Source organism: Culicoides brevitarsis, chromosome 1 (genome assembly GCF_036172545.1).
Source record: "Culicoides brevitarsis isolate CSIRO-B50_1 chromosome 1, AGI_CSIRO_Cbre_v1, whole genome shotgun sequence".
Lineage (NCBI taxonomy): Eukaryota > Metazoa > Arthropoda > Insecta > Diptera > Ceratopogonidae > Culicoides > Culicoides brevitarsis.
The window spans coordinates 1,590,913-1,609,996 of NC_087085.1; the positions used below are offsets into that span (position 1 = coordinate 1,590,913).

The following is a 19,084-nucleotide window of genomic DNA, read 5'->3' on the forward strand; positions in this document are numbered from 1 at the left end:
TCTCTCATTTTGCATTGTTATCACTTAAAATACATTCTATCGACACAACCCAACTTGTGAATGTACACAAAAATTAATCTTAATGAATGAACGTTCATGCAACGAGCAACAAATCAATTCCCAGGTCAGTTTTTGTTCAGATACGGAGTGAAATTGACAGAAAATAATTTCAAAATCGAAAAAATGCTCAAATATTTTGGCATTTTGTTTGTAATTAGTCTCACAGGAGCTGATTCGCGTCAATGGGGTTTCCGATTTGATCCGCCAGCCACAAATGACTTTCCGATTGTCGGGGTTCTTGCTCAAGAAATCTCGCTGGATAGTGCTGACGTCTTCGGAGACGATTTTCTTCTCAAATCTATTCGTAATCATTGGCAAAGTTACATTGCGGCGAGTTATGTGAAATTTATTGAATCACAAGCAGCCCGAGTTGTGCCCATTTGGATCGACAAACCACGAAAATATTACGAAAAAATGATGAAACGAGTGAATGGCGTTCTTTTCCCGGGCGGAAATGCTGATTTTATTAACAATTGGGGATATGCACAAGGTAGGCATACATTTTTATTGAAATTTTGTGATAAGCGGATTTTTCGGTTTGGACCGTTTTAAGAAATATTTTGAAAAAAAATTAAAAATTTTAATAGAAAACTTACTTTGAACTTTTAAAAGAAGAAATATATTTAATTTTAAATAATTTTTAATCAAAATTTAAAATTTTAATGAAAAAAAATTTTATTGGCTTAAAACGACTCAAACCGATAAATCCGCTTACCACGTGTTTAAGATCAATTTGAGGTTAAATGATCTGATCTTTTGAAAAATTCAATTATTTTTAACATTTTTCTTTTTTTTTTAATAATTTTTACAGCTGGAAGATACATTTATGAAATCGCAAACGAGATGAACGAACGAGGAGAATATTTCCCGTTATGGGGTACTTGCCTTGGATTTGAGCTCTTAGCATATCTCGGAGCCAATCAAACGGATTTCCGACGTGTTTGTAACGCCGAAAGTATCGCATTAAAGCTAAATTTCACTCAAAACTTTTCCGAATCTCGCATGTTTCGACAAGCGCCTCAGCATATCGTCGATATTTTGGATTCAAAGCCAGTTGCGGCGAATTTTCATCATTTTTGTTTGACTCCGGAGAACTTTACGTCAAGCGGAATGGATGCAACTTGGACTATAATTGCGACAAATGTCGATAAAGTTGGTTTAGAGTTTATTTCAGCGATGGAACACAAAATGTATCCTTATTATGGAGTTCAATTTCATCCCGAGAAGAATTTGTTTGAATGGCACAAGAGCTCGACGATCGTTCATAACTTGGATGCAACGAGATCTTCGCAATATTTTGCGGAATTTTTCGTGCAAGAAACTCGCAAAAATAAAAATTCGTTCAAAACGGAGGGAGAAGCCAATCGATTTTTGATTTATAATTGGCCAGCTCAGTTTACGGGGAAAAATGGATCGGCATTGACGCAAATGTATTTTTTTAGTTTGATTGATACACATTTGAAGAAGTTGGATTAAAATAAAAATTAATTTCATTATTTTTTTTTTTAAATAAAATTTAAATTTAAAAGTAAAAAAAAAATTTGATTTTTTTTTTAAATTAAAATTTTTTAAAATAATTTAATTAAAATAAATCAAATAAAAAAAAATAAAATAAAAATAAAATTTAAAAAAATTAACAAAAATAAAATATTTAAATATTAATTTTTAAAAATAATTATAAATTTATAAAAGTAAAAATAATTCGATAAACAAAAAAAGAATATTTAAAAAAATTTTTAATTTAATTTTTTAAATTAAATTTCAAAAAATAAATAATTAAACTACATTTAATATATTTTCATTATTTTTTTTATTATTACTCATAACTTCTACTGGTCTGTGCCTTTAAATTGTTTTTTTTTTTGCTTCTTTGTATAATATAATTATAATATATAATTAATATAATAATTATAATAATATATGCTTTTGAACCAAATTTGGTCATTTAACTTTAAATTTAATATAATAATAACTTTTTTAATCCTAATACGTCATTTCGGTAATAATAATTTGAGTTATTTAATTTTTTGGAAAGACAAATTATATGAAACCTTATAAATTATTATGATACAAAAAATTTTAAAGTCGAAAAAAAACGCAGAAAGCTTCTTTCTAAATATTCTTGTTACTTTATAAAAGTAGTGTAAGCACATTCAAAGCCTTAGGTTTGTATATAATTTTTTTTTTTTTGAAGCTAGAATTAAATATATATTATGTTGTATAATATAGAAAGGTTACAATAATCATAGATAAGCTATTAATTGCGTTTAAGTATTAATTGGTTCCTATTTTTCTCATTTTTTACATTAAATTTTATTTTTTTCTAACATTTTGAGTTATGACTTGACTTGTATTTAATTAACATTTATTGTTGCTAAAGTCTATTTTTTCCCTATTTATGTATCATAACTTTGTTTCACTTGTTCAATGTATATATTTATATATAATGTAACGAAAAAAGTTTTTTTTTGAACTGTTTTATTTTTTTACATTTATTATCAATAATACTCCAAAAATTTTTTATATAATTTTTTTTGAAACAATCGAATGACTTTTTTTGTTAATTCCTCTTAATTTGTCGTTTTATTTCAATTTTTCAACGTTAATGTTGATTTTTTGTATATATATATTTTTGTAATATATATTTTATGTATAAAAAAACTTTTTTATAGGCATCTGTGGAGAGCCCTCTTATATGTTTATGTATAACTTATGTATGTTAACAATATGTTTTGTTCAATTGATTATAATGTGTTTGTGTATTAATTGATTTTTTACTCTTTTTTATGTATATTTTTTTTTTAATAATATTGTAAAAAGTTATCAAACTTTGTTTTTGTTTTTGTAAACAGCATTTTTGTTGAATCTTTGAATGTACAAGTTTTGGAAAAAAATAATAATTTTTTAAATTAAATAAAAAAAATTATAACATACCATAAAATATAACTTTTACCTGAAAAAAAATATTTTTTTTAATAAAAAATAAAATAAAACACAAATTTAAAATAATAATAATAATTTTTGCTTTATTTTGATATTGTTTTTAAAGTTATATATTTTATCATTATTAATTTCTCTACTATTTAAATGTATATTTTAAATATTTTTTGCTTATGTTTATTTTTTCTGTTCTTTAAAGTTAATCTACTACGGTGTATTTTGCGGGATTTTTCATTATTTATTTATTTTTTTTAATAATTAAGTTAAATATTTTATTTAATTAATTCTCTCTATTTCATTTATTTATTTTATTTATCATTTAAGGTAAGTATTTGTTTAATACATTCTATTTATTTATCTATTTATTTAGAAAAAATGGGAGTTTGGACCGGATTTGAGTATATGTTGAAATAAAGTAAAAATCGTTGTTGTTGTTGAGAACAAAATAAGTACCTTTTCGATAAATATTATAATTCTTGTATTTGATTTATTTATTATTATTTTTAATTATTTTTTATAAATATATACAAAAATTAACTTAAAATATTATTTAGGAAATTTTTTTATGTTACACAAACAATTCTGTACAAAAATAGTTAAAATAGTTAACAACAAGGAATCGTGTGTAGTTTATATATAATAATATATTGTGTATAAAACATGATACTGGTGAGTTTTAAATATACATTTAATTTTAATTTTAATATAAAAAGGATAATAATTAATTATTAAAAATAATAAGGAGAAATATATAATTTTACGAATGCTTCAGTTTTTTTTGTTAAATATATATTTTAAATTTTTTATATTTTATTATATATTTTATAAAAATATTTTGTATATAAAATTTTGTAAAATATAATAAAATATAAACAAATATAAGGAATACCGATTCATTTTTATTTCTTTACTAATAAAGGCGTGCGTTTTTTTCTTTTTTTATAAATACTCTAGTTTTTACATAATAATGAATGATAATATATATAAAAATATTTCGAGAGATAAAAGACATAAACCATCATCATTATTTCACTAATATTAATAAAACTTAAAATTATATAAAAAAAAATCTTATTTTTTATAAAATGTACATAGGATTTTTGTATAATATTAATTTTACATTTTTTTGTAGTTCATAATTTAAAAAAAATTACAACAACCATTTTAAAGTATATCTTGCAAGTTGAAATTTTCATTGTCGAGCGAGTTGAGAAGGTCTTGCGCTTCAAAAGTCCCGCTGGAATCGAGGAAATCTAGGTTAAAGTCACTACTGCTAATCACGTTATTACTATTATTTGTGGAATTTGCGCCGCCATTTCCGGCATTATTGACCACTTGCATGGATTGTTGCTGCTGCTGCATGAGAGTCGTCGTTTGCGTTTGCTGTTGACTTTGCGTCGCCACAAATTGTCCGTTTACGAGAGATTGTTGCTGCTGTATCGTCATGGTTTGCGTTTGGGACATGGCGCTCATCACGTTCATTTGATTCATCATTTGCTGCTGCTGCTGCTGTTGTTGTTGCATTTGATTTTGGAGCTGTTGACTTAAGGCTGGATTTTGTTGGGCAGCCATTTGCTGCTGTTGCATCGGCTGAGAGTTTTGATTTTGTTGCTGCGATCGCAAAAGTTGTTGCTGCAAATGGGGATTCATTTGTTGCATGGCGTTGGTTGGATTGTTGCCGGTTACGGCGTTTGATTGGTTTTGCATTGGGAAGGAGTTTTGACCTGGATCTGAAATTTAAAAAGAAATTTTGTAAGTGAAAATTATTTTTTTTTTAAAATTAATTAGTAATTTTTTTTTATTTTATTTTTTTAATTTATCAATATTATTAATTTAATTATTAAATTTTTAATCAAATTTAAAAAAAAATATATTTTTTATTTAATTTAAAAAAAATATTTCATTAAAAAATCGTTTTATTTTTTTATTGTGAATAAATTAAATTTAATTTGTTAAATGAATTGTTTTTTTTTATTTTTTTTTTAAAAATAAAATTGAACTAAATTATTATTTCGTTTTAATTTTTTTTTCATTTTTTATTTTTAAAATAAATTATTATATAATATTTTTTAATTAAAATTTTGATTTTTGTTCATATATTTTTTTTTTCAAAATTAAAATAAAATTTAATTGACATTAAAAAAATATATATATATTTAAAAATAATTTATTTATTTTTAAAATTGAATTTTTAATAAATAAAAAAATAAATATTTTTAAATAAAAAAAAAATAAAGAATTTTAACAATATAAATTTATTATTTTTGAATATATTTAAAATAATAAAATAATTAAAGAAAATTATTTCATTAAAATTTTTAATTTTAAAATTAAATTATATTAAGATTAATTAAAATTTAATCAAATACATTATTTAATTAAATTTATAATATTAATAATTTAATAATTGATTATTAAAATTATTTTTTTTTAGAAAAGTTCGTAAAATAATATGAAAAATGACGAAAAACTTACTTCCTTGGTTGAAAGTATTCGGATTTGGTCTCATATTGCCGCCAGAATTGTTGAAAGACATGTTTTGTTGTTGTTGCATAAGTAATTGGCGCCATTCCTGATTGGCTTGCGAGCTCATTGGCATACCTTCGGGTCCTACTTGCACATTTGGAGGTCTTTGTGCGCCTGCATAACCACTCGCAGCGACATTCATTGATCTCTGTTGCATATACATCGGATGTTGACCTCTCATCATGGGACCTAAAAACAAAAAATCATCAAAAATTGAAGAAAATTTAAAATTTTTGTCAAAAAATTTACCTGATGGCGGAATCGGTTGTTGACTCATTCGTCTCATTGCAGCTGCCGTGGGGAATCTGCCGCCTCCCTGATGTTGCGCTGCCATCATTTGCGCCTGATTCATCATTCCTTGCACGGGTGCCTTGTATTCGGGCGGCGGTCCTCGATTATTTGCCGCCATCATGCGTTGTTGCATCTGAACTTGCATCATTCGTTGTTGTTGCATATATTTCATTTGGTCGTGATTCATTCCGGGCGCTCCAGCATTCGTCATGCCTTGATTCACGTTTCCGTTGTTCATCATGCCCGCGGCATTTGTTCGCATATTTCCGCCATTTCCGGCTCCCATGCACATATTGTTCATGCTGTTCATTGCGCCGCCGGCATTTGTCGCGGGTCCCATGCCTTGCATGCCAGTTGGATTATTTCCCATCATGCCGCCGCTCATTTGGGCCGCTCCGTTCATCGATCCCATGCCGTTTGCTGACATGCCGCCCATCGTTGGATTCATTCCGTTGCCTCCGAGCCCGTTTGCGGAATTATCTGTGGCGATATTGCCTCCGCTCATGGGCGTCACGACGGAATTATTGCTTTGCTGTTGGCTGTTGTTATGCTGATTCGGGCGTTGTTGACGAAGAGATTGCCCGCCAAAATTGATGCTTTGTGATTGCGACACGGAAAACGAGTCATTTTGAGCTGCAATGAAAAATAATAGTTTTTTATGAACGAAAATTCATCAAAGGAGATTTTTAATAGGAAATTATTTTTAACAATAATATCAAATTTTACACAACATGATATCCTTGAACACAAATTTTCACACAAAATGGAGATTTCTGGTTGTTTTTAATTTTTTTTTTATTTTTTATAAAAAATCGAAAAATGATCAATAAATTTATTTAATTTTGAATTAAATTATTTTAAATCAAAAATTTATTTTTTTTACAAAAAAATTAAAATAAAAAAAAATAAATTAAAAAAAAATCAAATGAAAACGTCAGGTTTTTTACAACATAATATTTTTAATAAAAAAAAATATTTTCAATGAAATAAAAAAAATTAAAAAAATGATAATAAATAAATTAATTTTTTTTTTCAAATTTTTGAAAATAAAATTAAAAAATTTTTAAATGAAAATTTACATGAAATAACTTAATTTTCTTATGAACATTGTATATAAAAATGAAAATGTATAAAATATTTTTTAAAAATACATATTTTTATTATTTTAAAAATTAATAAATAGAAAATTTTAAAAATTAATAAATAATAAAATAATTATTTTTTTAACCATTTTAAAATTATTTAAAAATTATTTTTGGATTTTTTCTCATAAAAAAATTTAAAATTTTATGAGATTTGATAAGAGAAAATATTTTTTTAAAAATTTTGTTTATTTGAATTAAAAAAATAATTTATAAAAAATAAATAAAAAATTAAAGCTCATTTTAAAAAATTGTTAATTTTTTACAATTTTTTATCTTTTAATTAAAAAAAAAATTAAATATATTCGAAATTTCAATAAATTGAATTTAAATTAATTTTTCGTAAATTATTAAAAAAAATATTTATTATAATTTTTTTTTCTTTTAATTTTTTAAGAAAAATGAAAAATTAATTAAATTAGACTCTTTAAAAAAAAGAAAATAAAATTTATATGAAAATTTTATAAATCACATAAAAAGGAGCCTTCTGGTAAATTTCAACATTAAAAAATAAAATAAATGCCCCAAATATATTTTGAGAGAAAACAAAAATAACAATATTTTTGATCACATTAAAAGCTTTTCCACACACCGAAAAAAAATTTGTCTGTCACGAACGTGCGCTGCTGTTATTGTTGTTGTTGTAAGAAAAACAAATGATAATAAGAGCACAATAAAAAAGGCAAACGAGACGCGTATTCATGCATTCCTGAGATCCTGCTTCGACTAGCAATGTATCATGGTAGGGTTGTTGCTGCCAAAGGCCTCATTTATACAAGAAATTTGTCGAAATGTGTAGTTTGTGCGACGCATACGGATGACGAGGGGGGAGCAAAGCACCCTTTTTTGAACAACAGTCTCGCCCACACAACGCGCCATAGTCGCACACAATAAATGCGGTTAGCTTTCATCTGATAAATTTGTAATGATAACGCAGCTCCGTGTGCCCCTCCATCCACTTTTCACCTTTTTTACGCACTCTTATCGTCGTCGGCGTGGAGGCGACTCGTTTTTTAATGCGATAAATTGCTTTTGATGGTTTTTCATCCGTTCCCCTTCGGTTTTTCGGCTTTTCCGGCAAGGAGAAAGTCCGATCGAGAGCGAAATCGCGCAAGCGCACGAGAATTTTGCTCCCCTTTTTTGTGTCGAGAAACTGCCAAAAATTCTCGTACATCCATTAATAATCGCGCTCGTAAAAATATTTTCACACTCACACCGTTCACGCGACTCCCAAACGCATTTTAACGTGGTTTAAAGTCACATCCTTGAAGTTATTCCTCGTCGAGCCGCACACAAATGAAACTGATTGCTTGTGAATGATGACGACGACGCTTTTCGCTTTTCGCGTACAGCAGCACTCCGACATCATATCGGAAAAAGGCAAAACATTAAATGATTTTCTCGTTTCCTTTTTGTGTGTTTCGCTCCATTCTCTCGGCACGGCACATTATTATTCAACAACGTTATTCTTCTGTTTTGATGTATGAGCCAACTTTTGGCATGTGTTATGATTGAATGGTGTGTATGTGTAAATTTCGAGTGTTTTTCGGATAGGATGTACGGAAATAAAATATGTATGTTTGTGATTTGAATCCAAAGTTTGGTGTGCGAGTGTTTGATTTATTCTGTGCTCCGAGCTCAAATATTTGCTTCAAATCAGAATTTTTCCAAAATTATGAGATTTTTCCTCTGATTTCATTTGAAATTCCTCCCGCACTCGTAAAAAACAATCAACAGGCTTTTAATCCGAGGACTTCATATCAAAGCAAAAATAAATAAAAAAAAAAATCTTCATTAATAATCCCTTTTTGTGACATTCATCTACTGAAAAGCCCTTTGTATAAAGTTGATGTCTCGTAAGATTAAAAAATCAAAATATGAAAAAATATAAAAAATAAATTTCATAATTTTTTTATTGAAGTTTAAAAAAATTATTTAAAATATAAATAGTTTAAAATTTAAAAAAAAAATTATTAAAAATTAATTTTTAATTATAAGATTTGATTTTTTAAAATTACAAATAAATAATTAATTTTATTTATTTTAAAATAAAAAAAATATTTGAATTTTTTTAAAATAATAAATAAAACTTTTAAAAATAAAAAAAATAATTTAAAAAAAAATTAACTGAATTTCAAATGTTGAGTCTAAAAATTTTTTTTTATTAAAAAAATTTTTTTATATTTTTTAAAATAATAAATAAAAAAATATAATGAAAAAAAAATTACTGAACTTTATGAAAATTTAAATTTATATTTTTTTATTTTTCAAACTTAATTCAAAAATTTTATTATATTTTAAAAATAAATAAAATGTTCAAAGCCATTATTAATAATATTAGGCTTAATTTTTTTTAATTATTTTTTTTAAATAAATAAATAAAAATAAAATATAATAAAATAAATAAATTATTTAGAAAAATATTAAAAGCCTTAAATTTGAATTTAAAAATTACGTTAAAATTTAAATTTTAATATTTATTTAAATTTTTAATAAATAAATAATTTTAAAATTTATAGAATGCTTTTGAAAGCTAAAAATTTTTTTTTTGTAAATTGCTTATAATTTTTTTTTTTGTTTTTTGTAAAAAAATAAGTTTTAGAATTTAAAAAAAAAATTTCGATTTAAATTTAATTAAAAATATATTTTATAAATTTTTTAAAAAAATTTTTAAAAACTAATCAAAAATCTCCATAATTTCACATTTTCTTTATATCTCAATTCAAAAAATTTCTTTCGAGATACAAAACATTCACAATTAATTCTCTCCGTTTCAACCGCAATCCACAAATAAACACCCCAAAAAACGAAAAGAAAGGTCTAAACACCAACTTACCTCCATTAGGATTGCTGTTCTGATGATTTTGTTGACTATTACTTGAATTATTATGACTATTGCCGCCATTATTTACACCGGAGTTGTGCTGTTGTTGCTGCTGCTGCTGGTTTTGCTGCTGATTCGGTTGGGATTGATTTTGGTTCGTGGCTTGCTGATTAAAGTACATGCCTTGCTGAGCAGCTACGGAAACGCCGCCATTCTTCAAATCGCTACTCAGATGTAAATGTTGTCCCGCAGAAACCTAAAAAAAAATAAAAAAATTATTTTTAAGTGAAAATTGAAAAAAATTTCAAAGAGGAAGTTCAGTTTTCATCAAAAAAGATAAAAATCGGGAAAAATCATTAATCATTAATTTAACCCATTATTATTATTTTTACGTCATTAATTTCGAGCTGCACCCATTCTCGAGCTCATTACGGGTAATTTTGCCTTTTTCGAGTGCCTCTGAGATATGTTGACACTAATGACCTTCCTTCCGGAGCGCATTTTGATTAAATTATTTTTTTTTCGCGATAATACAATAAATATTGTGTGATAAAATAATAATAATTAAAATATTATTCATTGCTACACGCGCAAAAAAATGCGATTGTCGCTTCGATGTCAGGTTACAGCGAGAAAAATAATTTTTTTTCTGTCGCTGTAACATATTCGTCGCTACCACGGCTGATGCCTGATCCCTCATATATCTGTTTAATTATGTATAATGTGACATTATAGCGAATTTTTATTGCAATTCAAAAATTGATTAATAAATTAATGGAAAATTTGCATTGTTCGGACAGTTTGCAGAATGTGCCGTTTTTTTCACCCAGGAGAGCGAGAAAAAAATTATAAACGGACGATCTGGGATAAAAATGCAAATATTGAACATACTTTTACGGTTTTGCTCGGGTATTTATGCAAGGGCGGTTATTATACGGTTAATCTAGTTATTAATAAATGATTCGTGTGCGGAGATAAAAAGTACACACGACGCGAGTGAATTATTGGTTTAATTATATTATTATTGTTTTATCCGTTGTTGATGTTGTTCATCGCCGCGTATTTGTAAGGATGTTAACATATTTTCCAATAATTTTTTTTTAATTAAATACCGGGCGGGAGCGTTATGGTTATGGTAATTTCATTATTTGCTTTTTTTGTAGGCGAGAGGTTAAAAGTTGAGTAATAATTTCATTAAATTTTTTTTTTGTATATTTTTTTATGCATTTTTATTTTTTTTTATTTTAATTAATTATTTTTATAATAAAAAAATGAAAAATTATGAAAAGTCAAAAATTTTTCACATTTATATTAAATTAAAATAATTTTTTTAAATTATTTATTTTTTTTTAAGTTTTAAATATTTTTGTTTTAATTTAATTATTTTTTTATATTTTTTAAAATAATTAAATTTTTTAAATAAATTTGAAAAAATTGTAATTTTGATATTTTTGATGTTTTAAATAATTTTTAAAATATTTTTTAAATTATTTTTTTATAATTTTAAAATTAATATTTTTTAATGAAATTTTTTTTATTTTAAAAAATTTTAAAAATTTTATTATTTTTTTTTAATTTTTTAATATATTTTAAATATTTTTAAAAATAAAATAAAAATATTTTTTTTTGAAAATTAAAAAAAAAAAATAAAATTTTATTTTAATTATTAAAATAATAAATTTTAAAATATTGAAAAAAAATAATAAGAAGAATAATTCAATAGAAAATCATCTTTAAAAAAATTAAATTTATTAAAAAAATCAAAATTAAAAAAAAAATAAAAACAAAAAAAAAATATACATTAACTCCTCATATGAGTAAAAATCAATGAAAATATTGATCAATGCCTTTTACGTGCAATGCAACGAAATAACTCTAATTTTCGCACAAAACTCGATTGAAACTCCCTCTTTCTATCCATGCACAAGCTTTACGTACAACTCAAGGAGTGACACGAGAACGGAAGAGAAATTTCCTTTTAAAAACATACAATAATAACCGTAATCCCTTAATAAATTTCAATTCATTGCTCCCTTTGCCAAAAATTTTTACGATTTTTATTTTTGCTCGCAAGCGTCAAGTGTACGTCAAGTAATAGACAAACTTTGGTCCTTATTAACCTAAGTGGATGCAATAACGAAAAAAAGTAGAGGGCGGAGAATGAAAAAAATACGTAAGATATAATAAAATAATGATGATCAAATAAATTTTTCTATATTATTACTATGATTATGATTTTTGTACGTGTGCGTGGAATGGGATGAAAATTTCTTCCAGGAAATTAACTTTGATCTTTGATACGGTTGATGATGCACAACTTTGACCTATAATTTTTTTTTTTTTGCTCTTGAATTTTGCATTATTTAAATTTTTTATGAATTTTTATTCAGATATTTTTAAATTCAAAATAATTTTGAAAAATATAAAAAAATATTTAATTATTAAAAAAAAAATATAAATAATTATTTAAAAAAATTATTTAATATTTTGATGATATTTAATTATTTAAAAAATATTTTTAAATAGCCTTTTATTATTAAAAATTTTAAAAAATTAATTTATTTTTTTTAATCAATTTAATGTGAAAAAAAATATTTTTACATATATTTTTTAAAAAATTAATTTAATTTAATTAATTAAAAAATTAAAAAAAAAAAAATTTTTAAATAATTTATTATTAATAATTTAAAAATAATTTTAATAATTTTTTTATAATTAAAAATTAATTAATTTAATTTTTATTTAATTAAAATAATATTTTTTTATATTTAAAATCTTCATAATATCACATAAAAAATCAATTAGTTAAGAAATTTTAAAAATTTTTCTTTAAAAATTCACGCTTTAGCTTAAAAAAAATTAAAAATGTCTGAAAATTATAAAATTTTTCAAGAAAAAAAAAATATGTATAAAAATTTTTTTTTTAACGAAATTTGTAAATTTTTTCTATCATCAATTTCAAACATGTAAGTACTTTATAGCAAAAAAATGGGCAGAAAAGTACCTGCAACGTCATTTATTATCATCGTAGCATGAAATTGAAGTTGTTACCCATCGACTTTGTCTTTCTTGAAGGACTTTTTCTCTTCGCAGTCATTTAAAACCGCCACAAACGGGCCATAATTAAGTCGCCACTAACATATTTTTAACAAATGTTCGACTTTTGTACACACAACGCAACGGCACAAACTCCCAACGTATTAAGTTGCTAAAATTTTGATGCAACCACCCTCGCTCGGTACGCGTGTTGTGTGTCTGTCTCCCCTTTTTTGTATCATCGTCATTTATTTATTGTAAATATCGTACAACATGCTTTAAAACACCTTTTTATTCTTTTTGCCGGCAACCCTCCGTGCGTCGTCGTGCACGTCGTTTTCCGCCCTCGTTACACGAAAAAGGTGAAAAAAAGAAGGGAAAACAAAGAAAGGTGGATAAACACATTCCTGCAGTGAACAGGCGAACAGCAAACGAGAAGCAATTTACCTGCCGCCTATTTTGTCGCTTTTTGCGTGTGCGGCAATAAAAGAAAGCTGCTGCCACGGCAAAAAAAAACAGCAAACAAACATATGTACGTATGCAATTCGGCATCGATACACAACTTTTTTGGGGATGAATTTTCTCTCGTTTGTTGTGATTCGCAAAATAACGAAAGGAAGGCAAAACGGGACGTCAAACTTTTTATTCTTGCTCGTTTTAATTACTTTACTCATGTAAATATTTCGGGGTTTTTTGTTGTCTGTCGTTTATTTTTTATTGAAAATGAGTGCAAAAAAAACGTTCCAACAGGACAAAAAAGGTTTTCATTTTAAATACGTTTGAAGAAGTGCGCGCGCGAAAAAAAAATAATAAATGAAAACAATTTCATCATCCGGTCTCTTTTAGTCGTACCTTCCCTCACGGACAACTCGGTAGTGTTTAATATATTAATTATATTATCGTATTTCATTACTCGTCGGTAGGTACTTGCTGCGAAGCTGTTTGTGAAATTCATTTAGTCAGAAGTGAGTAACGATAATAAAATTATTTATGCGAGAGAGGGTTTTCCGTGGAATTTTACGATGAGAACTTTTTCCCGTGTAAAATGTTGAAAATACAAGAGACTTCTGAGTATTTTGTGGTTCAAGGTTTTTTAATAGTTTTTGTGAAGGATTAAATAAATATTAAGTTTTAATTAAATATCAGTGAAAATGTTTTTAAGAGAAAAATTGAGCGCCCTCTGATGAGAAATTTAATAAAATTTTATTCCTTTAATTTTTTTAAATTAAAATTGATTTTTTTTATTAATAAATTTTAATTAATTTAAATTATTTTTTAATTTGAATATATGAAATACTGAAAAAAATTATATAATAGAACGCCCTCTATTGTATATTTTGTTCTAAAAAATTTTTTAAAATTTTTTTTATAAAAAAATTTCGATAAATAAAATATATAAGCACCTTTTTATAATTTCTGATTTTTTATTAAGTTTTTCTCTAATTCCAAAATACAAAATTTTTAAATGTTTTAAATTTTTAAAGCGCCATCTAATGAGAAATTTATTAAAAAGGTTTAATTAATTTATTTAATAAAATTTGATTTAAAAATTAATTATTTAATAAAAAAATTACTAATTTAGGTAAATTATTTTTAGTTTTAATAAATGAAATATTTTTAAAAAAAAAGCGCCATCTATTAGATATTTTTTTTCTTAATTTTTTTTTACTTTCTTTTTTTTTTGATAAAAAATTGTCTAAAAATACAAAATTTCGGAAGAATTAAAAATTTTTAATTTTTAAAAATGTTAAAACTAAGTAACTTTAATTAAAATTTTTTAGAAAATTATTTGACTTTTTTATAAAAGGTTTTTCCATAAAAATTGTCTAAAAATAAATTTTTTTTGAAGATTTCAATGTTTTAAATTTTTAAAGCGCCATCTTATGATCAACTTTGACTTAACAACAAAAGATGAACTTTTGTATAAATCTTAATAATTTTTTTTTAAATTTCACATTATTTTCATTTGAAACTTTTTAAAAAAGAATTTAAATTTTTGAAAATTTTAAAGTGACATCTATTAAGAAAATCTTTTAGCTTTTGTTAGTATAAAAAAGTGACATCTATAGACAAAAAATTGTCAAAAACGCCCTCTTGTGATAAAATTTTAAAATTTAGACGACATCTGATGGATATTTTTAATTAAATTTAATATCAGCGCCATCTACTGTTAAAAATTCCTTTTCCTTCTTTATTAACTTGACTCCATTTAAATGTCCTTCCCTTAATTCTCTCATGCCATAATAATTTTGCCATACACTTTTTATTTACTTCACTCAAAAAAAAAAACCATATAAAATTTATTGCAAAGGTGCTTCATTTCGGCTGTTACTCCCGTATAATAATAATAATAACAATTCTCAGCACAGAGACATGCACAGAAAAACTTCCATATCTCACATTACCTACTGCTACTGTCGGTCTGTCGCTCGTATTGCATTACAAATGACTATCTCTCTCTCGCTCTCCTCATTCGCCTTACTTTACTTTATTTTCCGTTTTTTGTAGCAAGCAATCCATTGTCCGTCGCCGCTGCCGTTTACGAAGCACCCAAAACGTTTGGAGAATTTTGTGCAATGGATATTTTATATTTTTTTTTTCGGTGAATGCTCGTTCGCTGTACAATTTATGTCAGCAACATGATGTTTCAGTTGTAATAAAGAGTGGGCAAAAAAGCATATTGTGTGCTCTACATTTCCATTAACTTCCGGTGAATGAATTTCGAGAGAGTGGAGTCTCGCATGTGTGTTATTGCCATATTTGTTGTTAATCGCGATGAAGACTTAATTCAATAATAAATATTTTCATTTTCGATTTATACTTATTTTTAAATGAACTGGAATTTTCGGGGAATTCCTCAGAGCTTTCTAAGTAGACGAGGATATTGATTTATTTTTTGTGAAATGTCGCTCGTCTCTGTCGGTTGAACAAGTAAATTTGCTTCCAAGTTGAGCAATTCTCGTATTATTATTATTATATCCATTAAAAAAGGCACACATGCAACCTCGTTCCTTCCCATTTTTTGTCCAAATGCGAGTTTGAGCGAAAGAACGATATGTGTAGCAATTTTTACTGAGTACTGTATAATTTGAAATAAAATTATTATTGTAGAAAGTTTTCGTTCATAGAAGGATTCAAATTTTTATTCTTAACTAAAAAAAAATTATTTAAAAATTTCGAAATGTGAACTGGGACGATATTTTAAAATACTCATGAGGATAAAAATTCAAAAATAGGTTAGAAAGTTTAAATTTTCTTAAATTGAATTATTTTTTTTTATTTTTAGTTAAATTAATTATTAAATTTGAAAAAATAATTCAAAAATAATTAAAATTTTAGCCCAATGCATATTTTGAAAATTTTCCAAGGCACATTTTCAATTATCTTCTTTATGAATATTAAAATATTCTGACCTATTGCAAATTTAAAGTTTCAAACCTAATGCATATTTTAAATTTTTATCATAATGAGCATTTTAAAATATTGTCCCAGTTCACATTTCGAAATTTTTAAATTAATATTATAAATTAAATTATAAAAAAAAAATAAATTTTTAAATTATAAATTTTAATTCATATCCCAATGAACATTTTCATAGGAAATTTTTCGACCCAATGCATATTTTTAATTTTAATCCCAATGCACATTTCAAAAAATTTTAACCACGTGACTTATTGAAAAAATAATTTTTTTCAACAGACAGACGTCAATTCTTACAAAATTTCACATTTTTGCAATGAATAAAATTAAAAAAAGAGTTATTACGTTCGAGATTAAAAACTTTTTACTCTGCAATTCTCTCTACTTTACTTTGTGAAATGCCTCGCAAATATCTAACTACCGAAACAAATTAACCGGAAATGCATTTTCGAGTGACAACTCGCAAAATTTTTCAATAAATCCCGTCATGATGAAATTTTTCTATTTTATTTGTTGATCGCATTCGGCATCATTCTCCATTTCCTTGTGAAATTGCAATTTTTTTATCTTTTTTTTTCAAGAATGTAAACAATGATGATATTAATATCAAGCCATGATATTTGAACGAATCTACAGAAGAAAAGCAAATTGAGCCATCGAGATTGAATATTTTTGACTTTTCGATTGAAAATGTTATTAAAGCCAGTACTGAGAGACGAGAGATATAATAATAATAAAAATGAAACTGTAACATGAAACGAACACAGAGAAAAAAAAGATTAATGAAAGAGGTAAAGAAGAAGGATTGGTCTTTCGAACATTTTTTACTCGAAAAGCATAAAACATATTTTTTCTTCTCCAACAAGTTGCTCGTATATGATTTAAATTAAAAAGTTCAGTGCGCTATGTGTGTCATGTTTTAACAAAAAAATAATGAAAAAAAGTCCAGCAGACGACTGTCAGTAAATAAGTGTAACAAGAAGATGGGTCATTGTTCTGAAACACACAAAAAAAAAATAATTTCAGACAATGTACGTTTTATTGTTAACTTTTTTTATATTTGTATAAATTTCCAGTTAGCACTCTACTTAGCAGCTTCAGCGGCGTTGAAATGACCATTTCTTAAAAACACACAAAGCAACATTAGCGATATCGAAGAAATAAAAAACCACAATGAACAACGAAAAAAAATATAAAAATTTAAATTAAAATAAAATGTGAGTGAAGCAAACACGTTTGAGATGCTGAAGGTGTTGTGCGTAGTTTGTATATGGGAGAGTTGTGAGTGAAAAAAAAAAATGACAAAGAAGATCGGTAAAGTTTTATGTGAGACAATAAATAATTTTGCTTCTGTGATGTATTGGACTTTTTTTTATTATTTGATTTTTTTTAAAGGAAAAATTCTGTTTTTGGTTCAAAAAAAAATATTTAAAAATTTCAAAATAATTAAAAAAAAAAAAATTAAATAATAAATATTTTTGTGGATTAATTAATAAAAAAATAATAAAATAAAGTTAAAAAATAGAATAAAAATAAATATAAAAATGAAATAAATAAATTTTTTTAAAATAAAAAATTAAAAAAAAATTATTTTATTTAAAAAAAAATATTTTTAATGAAATTTTCAGCAAAATATTATATTTGATAAATTCTCATAAAATAAAAATTTTTTATAACATAAAATTCTATTTTAGTAATAAAAAAATATAAATTATTAAAAAAAAATAAAATAAATAAATAAAAAATTAAAAATGAAATAAAATTTATAAAAGTTAAAAAAATATTAAATTTAATTATATTAAAGTTTAAACAATTAACTTTCAAATTTTTTATAGTATAATTTTAATTTTTTTTTAATATTAGAAAAAAAATAATTATTAAAAATTAATTAAATTAATCGTTTCTTTAAATAAATTATTAATAGAAAATTATTTTTTGTAATTTTTTTATTAAATTTTATTTTTTTTATATCTAATTTTATTATTTTTTAATTGTTCAATTTTTTTTTTACATATTTAAAATAAAATATTTAAAATTTTATCTTTTTTTATATAAAAATAAAAATTATTTTATGGGAAAAAAATTTTTTTAAAACAATTTTTGTTAAATTATGTTAAAAACTTATAAAAATTTTATCAAAACTAAACTTCAAAAATCGCCTCTTTGCTAATTCAGTAATTCAATTTTTGTAACTTTAAATTTCTTCACATCTCATTTCTCTCAACGCATAACCAGATTGGGTTTTATACTTTATTGCAAATGTTCCGCAAGCCAAGTAAATACCCCGAAAACTGTACAAGACATTTACATTGCATGCATAATGGCATTAAAAGAAGAAGAAAAAGGTGAAGTGAGCGACAAATTTCGCCGTTGTGTAAATCATTCGGTAACTTTATCTTGGCGTCTTGAACTCTGTTTCGACAAAAGACGAAGCAAAAGAAGAAATGTTTCTCTAATATGAGGAATTAAAACTAATATGACTGCGCTACGTAACTAATGCATATTCACTTGTTTCTCTCGACTCGACTTCACACACGAAAAAATAAAAATAGTTTATGGCCCGAGTACGAGAGCGCAGTGGCTTCAGTGGCGAAAACAAAGGAAAAAGAGAGAAGACGAAGAAGAAGATTATTTGTTCCTTTATGGTAGATTTTGTACACAAGAAACGGAATTAGTGAGTACAAGAGTTTGCTTTGAGATATAACTTTTTCGAAAAATACAGCAACAACAATGATAGTTATAATAAAGAGCAAGCAAAGCACACAAGACACAAGTAGAACAACGTTATGTCTTTTATTTAATACAAATTATTAGTTATTTCACATACACTCGAGTTTCTTGGCTG

At 24.9% G+C, this 19,084-nt stretch overlaps 2 protein-coding genes across 2 annotated transcripts in view; one reads left to right on the plus strand and one right to left on the minus strand.

Moving 5' to 3' along the window:
* The first annotated feature begins 108 nt into the window (after positions 1-108).
* Positions 109-1,588, plus strand: LOC134838000 (gamma-glutamyl hydrolase A-like). Its single transcript, XM_063853430.1, has 2 exons — positions 109-550; positions 872-1,588. Exons 1-2 carry the CDS (start codon positions 184-186, stop codon positions 1,534-1,536), a joined length of 1,032 nt encoding a protein of 343 aa, XP_063709500.1. The 5' UTR covers positions 109-183; the 3' UTR covers positions 1,537-1,588.
* A 2,432-nt stretch (positions 1,589-4,020) lies between these two features.
* The window catches only part of LOC134828217 (neurogenic protein mastermind), a 97,782-nt gene continuing 82,718 nt past the window's right edge, over positions 4,021-19,084 (minus strand). The window contains exons 4-7 of the mRNA XM_063841245.1: positions 9,796-10,039; positions 5,776-6,450; positions 5,476-5,715; positions 4,021-4,730 (exon numbers count right to left, since the gene is read on the minus strand). Coding sequence (XP_063697315.1) covers positions 4,165-4,730; positions 5,476-5,715; positions 5,776-6,450; positions 9,796-10,039 — 1,725 coding nt within the window. The 3' untranslated portion in view covers positions 4,021-4,164. The remainder of the gene's footprint in view (positions 4,731-5,475; positions 5,716-5,775; positions 6,451-9,795; positions 10,040-19,084) is intronic.